Source organism: Planococcus citri, chromosome 1 (genome assembly GCF_950023065.1).
Source record: "Planococcus citri chromosome 1, ihPlaCitr1.1, whole genome shotgun sequence".
NCBI classification, from domain to species: Eukaryota; Metazoa; Arthropoda; class Insecta; order Hemiptera; family Pseudococcidae; genus Planococcus; species Planococcus citri.
In genome coordinates this window covers 41,935,785-41,948,075 of record NC_088677.1, presented here as the reverse complement: position 1 = coordinate 41,948,075, position 12,291 = coordinate 41,935,785, and the positions used below count along the sequence as shown (strand labels likewise).

The following is a 12,291-nucleotide window of genomic DNA, read 5'->3' as shown; positions in this document are numbered from 1 at the left end:
TTTCTAATTAAAAACATTAGAGTTATTTTCTGCGGCAGAGATTACCTATCATTTTTGTTTCCAATCTACCTGCAGAAGAAGTTTTTAATAAAGGAAACATATACTAGCTACCTAGATCCTCGGAAAAGTTTTCAACTTTAGTTAGGTAACGTTTGTAGAATACGTAGACGTAGGTACTTATGTGAGACAGACCTGTATGAAAGTTGATCGCTTTGTTTGTTAATAGGTAGCGACACGGCACAGAGGCACACATTTATTTTATACATATTAACAAAGCTATAAACCTTAGAAGGTAGGATACCAAGGTGTAACTTACACACAAGGTACCCACTACCTAGCTACAGTTCATCAAGATAGCTTTTGTTACGGTTTACATTTCTGCATGAAAATTATAAATTATTATATATCAGTAATTTTGAATTTATAATAGCCCACATTACCACGATTTATATAGTCTTCAAAACAAATTATAAAACTATTGTACATGAGAAACTACATTTCCGTTCTCAAGTTATTTGATATTACTAGGTAGTAGATATTCAATTAAATGAATGGGTAAGATCTCATTTACTCTTATATTCGATATAGTACTTATTCGATTAGCTAACTACACAAACAGAAAGCATTAAGTATTTTTAATCGAAAATCACTCGACATGGAAATAGAAAATGTGTGAGGTTGAAATGTAAATTTATATGTATTTGTAATAATTGCCCATTTACCTATTCGCTCCATCCATTGATGCAATCATGTCACTCATTTCCTTGCATGTCTTTTCTTCTTTTGAATTACCTACACACATGTTAATTTACTTTGTTTAGTAGGTATAAATGAATTATCAACAGGTAAGTACTTAAGCACTTAGATTAATTGTGGTTTGAATCAAAAGACTATTAAAAATAACCATATGATGCCAAGTCACTGTAATGCAAACAACTGAAAAAGCACTATTTGATTTCCTATATTACCTACAAAATAACACGATTCATGAACCTATCTGTTTTTTTCCTAGACTAAAAATAATTGCGACTAAAAATTATATGTTTTTAAAATTTTGAGAAAATCCGAATTTTATGATTTGAATTAAAATGTTTATAAACTGAGAGAACGCCGCAGAATAAGAATCTGATACGTGAATAAGAAACTGCAGAAAACCGTCTCATACAAAGAATACTTACACGTTAGAAGCAAATAAAAAAATCCACATCTCGAACTACACCGACAAAAATTGCGACCACTCGAAGATATACATCTTTTTATAGAAACTTTCTTTTCAGTAATTCAGCGGAATTTTTGAAAAAGTATAAGTACATTTTAAAATACGATAATCGCAGAGTCGATTCAATGTACCGTAAGTAGGCTACAAAAAAAATTACAAAAAATCACTTTTTAGTCGACGATAGAATGAATAATGTGCAGTAGAATTTATTCTACTATTTCTATTTTTTTCCTTCTTAATAATATACAGGGTGTCCCGGCACAGAATAATACCGTTTCACCAGTAACATGGGCAACCCATCCTGAGCACAAATATGCATGTTTACCTGCACTGGGATTTGAAAGGGCTGAATTTTAGTCACATGAAAATACTCGTATGTTGATCATAAGCCATGTCAGACGAAAAGTCTGAAAAAACGTGTTCAAAAGTTGGTAATTTTTTCATTTTTCCAAGTTTCTTGACGCGCGTATTATTACGAGGATTAAAATGATTCTTGAAGGGGGGGGGGAAATGCTCTTTCTTGGCGAAACCCCACTCCTCTTTCTTGATTAATTGAAAGTAAGGTATAAAGGTTTAAATTTTGAAGAATCACTCTCGAAAAAATTTGAAAAAAATTTTGTTTTAAAAATTGGTCGAAACGCATAAAAAGTTTTGCAAGTGGTTAGGTACCTACTTAAATTTTTTACTTATATTTTATATTGTATATTACGTTGTTTTATGAGTTTTGACTAATTTTTAAGGCAAAAAAAGTTTTTTTTGAAATTTTTCGAAAGTGGTTTTTCTAAGTTTAAAATCTTATCCTTTTTCAACTAGTCAGTATTATGTATATGTTGGGTACCAAGTTCGAAATTGTACAATTCGAGGTTGGTACAGCCAATTTTGTACCATCTCCGAAGTGTCCGGACCAAGCGTGAATATTACTTTTTCATCGGGCTTGGTTCGTACCATGCCCGGAGGGTCCGGACAAAGTGTTCGACTTGGTACAAATTGTGTTGTGCATAGTTCGAAAAAATATGGTTTTACAATGAATGAATTCGAATTAGGGTTTATCCATATTTGAGTGGTTTTGTGGACGTATTTTGGGAGGAAAATTCAAATTATTGCAAATTTTCTGTAGGCAGCTGGAGTTGAAATTTGTTTGGAATTGCTGTGTCTTCTCCAACGCAGTCCCCCCTATTACGCGAATCAGTAAATAAAGTATTACCATTTTTTGGGACATTCTCGAGCCCTCAGCGTGATTTTCCATTTCTACGGAATCTGAAGATTTCTCAATGTAAAAGGCATGGAAATTAATTTGAGAGCCTTAAAATCAACTTGTGGCTTATTTTTGACCTGTTTAAAGGGTTTATCCGCATGGTTTTGCCATTAGGAAGAGCATTTTTCCTCCTTCAAGAATCATTAATACCTAATCCTCGTAATAATACGCGCGTCAAGAGTACCCCACTTGACAATAGATTCGCCGCTTTAAGCCGAAACGCCGGCTGATTTTTGTAAATCTGCCACTTAAAAGGCGCTCAAAAATGACAGTAAATTTGCCGGTGAAAAAACGCCAGCTAGAAGCGGCTAGTTTATAAAATCAGCCATTTAAATCAGCCGCTTTCCGCCACTTTTAGAAAAACAGCCGCTTTTGAGCCGGCGTTTTAAGCAGCAGTTTTTTATTTTGTTGATTTGCCGATTACAATGCACATGCGCAACCTGTGTTCAGAACTCATTTTCAAAAAATTTAAAGGAAAGTACGAAGTGCGGTACATGTATACCACTTGAAAACAAAGATTTTATTGTTGCTGTGATAGCTGAATGGTGAGCGCTCTGGACTTCCACGCAGGAGTCGCGGGTTCGATCCTACCTTGGGCTAGAAATTTTTTGTAGCTTGGTAGATTTTTCGGCGTTTTAATGAATTAATCAGCCACTTTAAACAGCCGCTTTTGGCTGGCGTTTTTTTACCGGCAAATTTACTGTCATTTTTGGGCCGGCTTTTTCACCGGCTTTTTCGGGCGGCGAATCTATTGTCAAGTGGGACATTTTTTTGAGATTTTCAAGAAAAATGGAAAAAATTACCAACTTTTGAATACGTTTTTCAGACTTTTCGTCTGGCATGAATCTAGACAAAATTGGCTATTCAATGCTGCTTCGCTGCATATAGCGCAACTTTTGACGTGACGTCAAAATTTCCACGCAAAATCAAAAACAAAAATTTTTCATGCGAGTAAAATTCAGCCCCAGCCATCCCAGTGCAGACAAACATATCGTAATAATATTTGTGAACAGGATTGGTTGCCTATGCTATTGTTGAAAAGGCGTTATTCTGTGCCGGGACACCTTGTATACATATATGCGAGTACATTATAATCGAAGAATAATAAACGATTTTTCATAATAAGTGTGTATACAAATTGCGAAAGAAATGAAATTTATATGTATAATTCGTAACGTGTATTGCCGACAAGCATCGAATAGCCAAACTTCAATGTAATTTACATTTTACCAATTCATGTTTAAATTCTTATATTTTTTATAATTTTCGAAAAATATTCGACAACAATTTTTTTAAGCTTTACTGTTATGTATTACAAAAAAAAAGGGGGGATACATAGAATACTCGTATATTTAAAATTCCAAGAGTCTATTGAGCGATTTTAGGTTTTAGAAAAAAATTTTGAAAAGACATCGCGGACCTATTATTTCCTAGGAGCCATAGAATGTTTCTCATTTCATTTGGTGAGTTCATCCCTTCGGACTTGCCTTGTTAGGTACCTTACCTACGTAACTATTTAGCTATGGAAATTTTAATTCAATACGGTTTATTAAAGCAAGATCGTTCTTCGTAGAACGCGCCCCTTCATTCTTTCGGAGATTTACTCCTTAGGGGCTCATTTTAACGAATTTTGTGAATAGTTCCAATCTAAATCTCAGAATCATCGTAGACCATACACCTACTTATTAAGCTTAGTTTTTCATTAGTTCTGAAGAAAATCAGTCTAAATAAAGGGAGAAAAAAGGAGATTTCGATTGAATGACCACCTTTTGCATTCATGAAGACATGACCTAGGTTGTATAGGTAGGTTATAAATTAGACAATACCTAAATATTACAATCCAGCTTAACATTTTCAATTCAAAAATTTTAAACAATTGATCATTTTCAAGAGGGTAAACTCAAGTAGGTATTCGTCACCTTCATTAATAAAATTGAAAAGGAAAAAAGAAATTAATCGAGGTAAAAGTGCGAGTAGGTGAGTACTCGAAAAATTCTTCATTAAATCAATATCAAATGTATGTACCTACCTATAAAATAAATTAGCTAAAAATAATGATCTAATAAGAGAGACACTTGACCTAGTGGGAATTAAATTGACCAAAACTTATTCGATAAGATGAAAACGGACAGTACCAAAAAATTGAGCAAATTTATTCCTAAGAGAAGCCAGAGCTTTCAAGTATTAAGAAATATTTTTTGTATTAAAAAAAAGTTGACTAACATTTTTCAAAGAATGAATAATTCACTATTCAGCAGAAACGATACCTATAGCAATTGAATAGGTACTTATCCTAATAAAATGTTAAATCTGCTTTTTTTATCCACCTATACCTACACACTAAAATTTCAAAAGATTAAAGATAGGATGGAACATTCAGTGTTATCAAAGAAAACTAGCGCCTTTAGTCGCAGATCCAAAATATGGAAATGTGAGTACGTATATAGGTTGTAGGTAGGTACTAGGTAGTAGGTATAAGTAGAGACACAGGTGGTACCGAGACCTATACGGTCGAAATTTTAAATTATACATACGTAGCAATTTTTGGACCAATTATAATCTTGAATTTATACATTTTATACTCGTAAAATGTTCAAACTTCACATCTCATCGCTATGAGCATGGAAAAGCCATTTTCTGCTAAACAATTTATTGAACATTCACATATCCACCAAAATTCAATGAAAAATGTATTTCAGCATCTAAAAATTTAGTCCTAATTGTGAGGGTTTTTTGTGGTGTTTTATTCATACGAGTAGGTACATTCAAATTTTGGACAGTTAAATCAAGTATTTAAGTACTTAGGTAAATAAGTATGTACCTACACCATGAAAGCTGCGTAACAGTTTGATTCATTTTTGATCCAATTTAAAAATATTGATTTTCATTCGATAAAACATATTCACTAAAGTAGTCGAAAGGCCAGCAGGTAATCATTATAATGTTCCTTATAGGTATACATATATGCGTGCCTATATTTCGTGTATTGGATAAATTGTCAACAGAATGAAAATTACCTATGATTTTAACAGAAACCTTTCAAAGTATAGTTTGACACAAAATACTTCACATAAGCAAGTATATACTTTCGTTATTTAATTTAAATTGACGGTAGAGCATTTAAACAAGACTCATCTTTAAAGTACCTACATACCTGCCGGTGGGTATTTCAATATACTTACAAAAAATGATGGCATAGACATTTTCGGTGAATAGATTATTGCATTCGCATTTTCACACTAACATTACCTACCATTCCTATCTATCACATTACACGAGAAAATTCATAGGATGTACCAAACTACCTACGTTGTACAATTCTTTATCAAATTAATAGCTATAAGTAGGTATCTACCTAAATGTTTTGATATGCAATGATATGTAAATGAATCAGCTCTAATTTGATTGTTAGGTATGGTTCTACAAGTACAATTACAATAGAAATATTAACATTAAATAAACATGTTCCATAATCATTCATCGTATGTACACAACAATTACTTAGTTCAATGGTAAACATGTAATAGGTAGTACCTACTCTTTTATATCGAAAAATTAAAAATAATACCTAAACAGTACCTAACAAACAAAATTGTGAAAGTGGGTAGGTAATTAGGTATTCTACTCGTAGAATTATTTTCCAGTCTTTGCTTCCATGAAAAGTTATCAATGTCTTGTCGAGTCCCTACAACCTACCTATAACTATTCGCAGTAATTTTAATAAATTACTCGAATCCTTTGAATGTTTTTACCTTATGAAAATCGGGTAAGTATACGTACAAACGTCATGGCTAAATACACGCGCTTGATAAAAATCAAAAACAGCTTCTTTTTTTTTTAATTTGAAAATTATATATGTACTCCATATTTTTATTAGAAGAAAGGGTGGTTGACCAAGTACACCCTACAGATTTTGATATACGTAAATATGTTTATTTCATTTGAGTGACAACCTAAAAAAAATCACTGATTTGAAAAAATTGATATTTAATGGAGAAAGTTCCACATAATGAAAACAAACAAATAAAATGGCCTATATAAATTAATCAAAAATTTTCCAACAGTATCATTTGTACGTAATTTTTTCAGCAGAAATCAAACAAGGGAAACTTTATTCCCAGAAGATTTTTCTACCTTTTGATTTGTTAGCATCCTAAAAGTACCTATAGAATGACTGCGTTTCAGTCGGGTTTTTAATATGGTTTCTTTTGACCTAAATGTCCGCATGGACGTAATTACATTTCAGTCCACCGTAATTTTATTTCTATATGCCAAACTAACTAACGTTTACGACAATTGACCATCGAATCGTGTACGAATTTTTAATGTAAGAACCTATAAATACAGTAGGTATATACTTATTTCATCATTTTGTTTTTCGTAAAATGCTGACTGATACACAAAGTGTCCTTTAGTGGAAGAGGCAATCCAACAGTACATTTGAGTGCATTTTTTCTTGTCTGGCTTTTATTTCAAGGGCATAGATGTAAGAAATAATCTCACCCATTGACATTTTTGCTCATGATTTTGAATTATACTTAGGTACCTACATATAAACCAAGTTTCTGAAAATCAAAGAGTTGATTGCGACTTTAAAATTCCGAATTATTATCTTTTGGAGATTATCAGAAGTACCTACTCGTACATATTTCTTCAGAAATCAGATAACTACCTATTTGAGCACAGAATCGTCTTATTGTTAGATCATTATAAAATGATACTGGGAAAAAATGACGCGACTATTTAATTAATTTCTAATTATTACCTACCAACGTAGAATATTATAATTTAATTTTGCGAGAAAATTAACCACGAATACGGTGAGCTGAATTGTGTTTAATAAATTTGAAACATTCAAAGCTGTCCTATTTACAAAAGAAACGTACAAATTAATTCGTTCAAATCACGGATTACACTCATTGTAAACCAGATTATGGAATCCGGTCGCGAAACTGAATGGAAACAATAGTATTAGGCTATTCTGATCGCTTTTGTTCCTCAATCGCTTATCTCATTTTGAAGTATATTCTTAATCTAAAAATGTAGTGAAAATAAGCACCCATATATTACGAACGTGTAAAATAAACCTTTTATGCGAACCTCTATTACATCGTATCAATGTACGAGTACCTTCGTATTTTTGCGTTGAGAATAATGCAAGTCGAAGACTAATCAAAGAATCAAAATTAAAATAAGATGAATTGTGTACTGCGAACGTCGGACATTGAACATAGATAGGTAGTAGGTACTAGGTACGTAGACGTACCTATCTATAAAAATTCGTATGATTTCTTGACAATTAAACGATTATTTTTAATTTTTCTATGTAAAAGAGAGTAGATTTCATTAATCAGGGAGGCATTGCTTTGAAACGTACATCTATGAAAGAAAAATATGTACCATTAATGCGCAATGATACTATGAAGTACTTATATATGTATGTAAGACTGTAGGTAGGTAGGTACCTATCTATGTATACCTATAAGTATGATTACAATTTTATCATATCGATCAATTTAATCAACTAGGTAGGCAAGTATAAAAAACCACGTACCTATACATACTTATAGCCATTTCTTAATTTAAAAAAGAAATAAGGAACGAACGAACGAACGAATTTATTTATGATCAGCAATTAGCATAGGTAGTTAGGTACCTACATAGAAATAGTGAGCGAAGAAATCAATAAAAAGCGTCAAGTCTCATTGCTGACGCGAAGAAATTAGAAAATTGATAAGTTACCTAATTGAAAATAGCTTCTTAATTACCCACAGAAAATGTTCTATTTTATTTCCATGAAAAAGTCGCGAGAAATGTAGGAACCCAAATGAAAAGCAATAATTCATTACTGCAGCTTTGATATACCTACCTCCACTTATCAATTTCAAAAGTTTTAGCTAACGAACTTCAATTACATCTCGATGAACGTCAAGCATCTTCCGTTATTTATCAAATTTAGGTAGGTATCTACGGTAGCTAAAGCTATATTAGATACAGATTTATTTCAAGCAATAAAATCAAATTCAATGGTATAAAGAGTAAAAACTTTGCCGGCAAGAAATTGTGCAAAACGTAGAATCATAAAATACATACTTTTAGAAGAATTTATCGAGTTTTCGTCGAGCTCCTAGTTCTACTATAAACAAATTTATTCATATTTTGATTCGTATTATTTCCCCGAGATAACTAAAATTAATCACCTTAACCATCAACGAACGAAAATATTTTGACATATGAATCTCAATATAACATATAACCGTAGGTACCTACGTATGTATGTAGAATTCTATCTGATTTCAAAACATTTTAGGTAGGTATAGTCACGCACATCTAAGGTAGGAAAGCAAAGCGTAATTTCATATTCATAGCATTACCAAAAAGAAAACCGCAACAATGTCTCATTCAGTTTTTTAGCAATTCTAATTGCGAATCTCATAAGCTTACCTGGATAATGGGTAGCTCCACCCCATGGAAAATTCCATTCCTTTCATTCTGTTTTCTTAATTCATACGCAAACGAGCATCCTGCAGGATAGAAAAACACCCTCTCTTTCTTCCTTCAAAAATGAGAAGAAATGGAAAAACGTTGCTTAGAAAATGAAAAAAAGTAGATAGGTAAGTAGATAGGTGGATAATAGGTACTTTTCAATTAAGAATAACAATTTTCAACCCACAGACTTGTTTCTGAGTTCGAGATACGTAAATAATAAAGCGTTACCTAATTACATACTGTATTTTTTTTTTTTTATTAAAAAATTTGTAGTTAGAAGGGCTCCAGAAAATTGAAAATAGGGAAAGTATAGGTAGGAAGTAGGAACATCAAATTCGTGTTTTCTAACTTAATTTGATTTCTTTTTCGTAATAATGGACGGCTAATTTCAATTTTTAAAAATTCGTTAAAAATCAAAAAATTCAGTTCAACTTTTTGAAGTTTTGCTTTGTAGTGCATTTTTGAGTAATATTCTTTCATTTTTTCAAACATCTTTTGGTGTTTTCTTAAATTACTTTCCATGTTAAAGGATTTTCACGGTCAGAAATCCCCCCTTTTCACTCCAAAAAATATATATACCTACATAATATTATTTATGCGCATATCTAGAAAATGGTTGTTCTTTCAACATCAATATTTTGAAAAAATAGGATTACAACGACTTTTTTTTGCGTTTCTGTAGAAATCTGAGAAAGATTTTTTTTTTTAAATATAATTTTTCAAAAGTATCCCATGACATGATAATTAAAATGGATTTCATTCATTTTCAAGATTACGTACCTCTGTACCAGCTAATTTAAAAATTAAGTTTGAACTTAGTAACTATAGTGTAATTTCGATTGAGCTTATGCATATCCCAATTTTAAAAAAAAAGAAAACTTGGTAAAAAAAGTTTCAAAATTTCTGAGCAAAAGAAGTTTAAAAAAAGAAAGAAAAGAAACTTCAAAAAATTATTAAAACCCCTAACTTGCATTATCGAATTCGGCTCGGAAATTTAACTCCATTACTTACATAAATTTTTTAAAGCAACTTTCTTTATTTTGTTACACCTTTGGGAAATTTTAACTTTTTTTACAAGCTAAACGAATAATTTCCAAGCAAGCCTGAACTTTTACGCATTGATTATAGCTAGGTAAGGTATCTACGGCGTTAGCAGCACCTCACCTAAAAATTTATATAGGTACTTATTTGCGAGTAATAACGTCACACTAGATAAGGAAGATTTGCTCTCATACCTTCCCATCAAACCCCTTGGCCAAAGTATAAGGGATGGATGTGGTAGTCGTAGGTGTCTACTACCACTGCAAGGTCAAGAGAGAGAGGAGGGACCTCACAGCGGGAGGCAATAACGATTCTCCCAAAAAGTACAAATTGGCTATGTTACCCGACCTGGCGGTCATACACACGACCCCCGCGTACCTTAATCCGGCCAACCGCCAAAAAAAATTCAATGATAAATGCTGTTATTCAGATGTTTACTGATCGTTTTAGTTTATTCATGATATCAACGTAAGTTTCTAGTCAATTTGCTTTAACAAATACCTACTGGTTAATCATATCAAGAGCTTAGGCGTGTATTTATTTAGGCGGTAAAAAAATTCAATCATATTCAATTACGGAGATGATTGGAACGTTTTGAAATAAGTAAGTAAGTAGGTGAGGTATATTTGTCGTTTTTTATAATACCTTCTTACGGCATAAGTACATATACTCGTACAGTCACTCACATCTTGTTTTGAAGCACATGATTCTAACTACCCACATGGTTCAGGTTTAGCGATGAAATATTTGTACACGATTTTCAAACGATGGGCATTGAATAGCAATTTGAGAATAAAAATTCTGAAGAGCTATCTTATTATAAAAAAAATCGAATGTTATTCTCAAGTTTGAAAGCAAGTTAAAATCCATCTATTCCCTCTCCCATAACTTAAAGAAAACGCAACATAGAGGACTACATTTACCTACCTAAAATAATTATTAAAATATCATCTGTTAAAAAAATAGGATAGGTATTATCTACTTCCAAACTTTTTTATTACTCATTTTAATGTTTCAAAATGTGGCATTTTCACAAATTTCAAATCTGTCTAATTGATGCGTTTCATAATAAATCAATTCGCGATACTTAATCAATATCAGATGAAAAAATTGAGAGAAAAAATCTCACTGACGAAATCCCTCAAAGGTTATTATAACAGTATAAACTTGAAACCAATACTTTTGACATTAAATCTGTCGGTTAAAAACACTTAGGTACCTGCTATTCTTTAAAAAAATGTCTTTTAGGTCACTGCACATCGTACTACCTACTACATCCGACCGAAATAATTTTTATTTTCACTGAATTTGCTCAATCCAAAATATGGTGTAAGTACACGGATATAATTTTTTTTTTCAAATTAAAAATTTATAATAATAGCTGCGGGAGGAGGGCGCAGTCCAAAATATTTTATGAGAGAGACAGAAAGAAATTAAAGTTAAAGTTTGGAATCACGTATTTTCACTTGCACAATAGATAAGCATATACCTTACCTACCCACACGGAAACTTTTTTTAGATAGTTAAGAATTGAAAATATAGTGAGCAAATATTGTTGATAGGTAATAAGGTACCTATATATACATGATTTATGTGATAAAAATATCAAACATAAAGGTAAATTCAAGTGTCTATAACCGCAAATAATTAAGAACTGCAGATAAAGGATGAATCAAATAAGGGAATGAGTCAACAATGTCAACATGAGTGTATAAAAGTGGAAAAAATTAAATCGAGTGAAAAACAACGAAACTATATTAAACCGCATTAATAAACATTCAAATTTTTCCAACCACGTGAATCATTCAAAAGACGAGTAGGTATTTCCTATTTCAAAATATTTAGAATAAATATACCTATTCGATATTTACGATACCTAACTCAAGCAGTTTTTCATATCTTGGACTTGGAGTTTAGATACCAATTTTAGAAAGTGTTTGGCACGTGAGAGGGAGAAAATGGGGGCCCAACGATATGTTAAATCTAGAATTATTTCTCAAAAATTACTTTTCAAAACAATTGATACTTTTATGGGTAAAAGCTCGCGAAAAATCAGATTGAAAAAAAAATGAAAATCCGTGAGTTTATTTGTATGAAAACATAGTTGGTATAGAATGAAGTATGGGATTTACCTAAATCGTTTACTAACATAACGGCATTGAAAATGAAGTCAATTCTTTATCATTAGCAATATTTAAACAGATACTTGATAGGCTACATTTGCACACAAGTATCCATCATCAATGATCAGTTTTGCTCTCGATCAGCTCATTTCTAAATAATTTAC

The 12,291-nt window shown here is 31.8% G+C and overlaps 1 protein-coding gene across 2 annotated transcripts in view; it reads right to left on the bottom strand.

Annotated features, from left to right (window-relative positions):
• LOC135832015 (uncharacterized) overlaps positions 1-12,291 on the bottom strand; it is a 70,838-nt gene that overhangs the window by 55,764 nt on the left and 2,783 nt on the right. Inside the window, exon 2 of one of the 2 annotated variants that reach the window (XM_065344958.1) lies at positions 723-792. The exons of the other annotated variant lie outside the window; for it this stretch is intronic. Coding sequence (XP_065201030.1) covers positions 723-760 — 38 coding nt within the window. The 5' untranslated portion in view covers positions 761-792. The remainder of the gene's footprint in view (positions 1-722; positions 793-12,291) is intronic. 2 annotated transcript variants of the gene reach the window in all.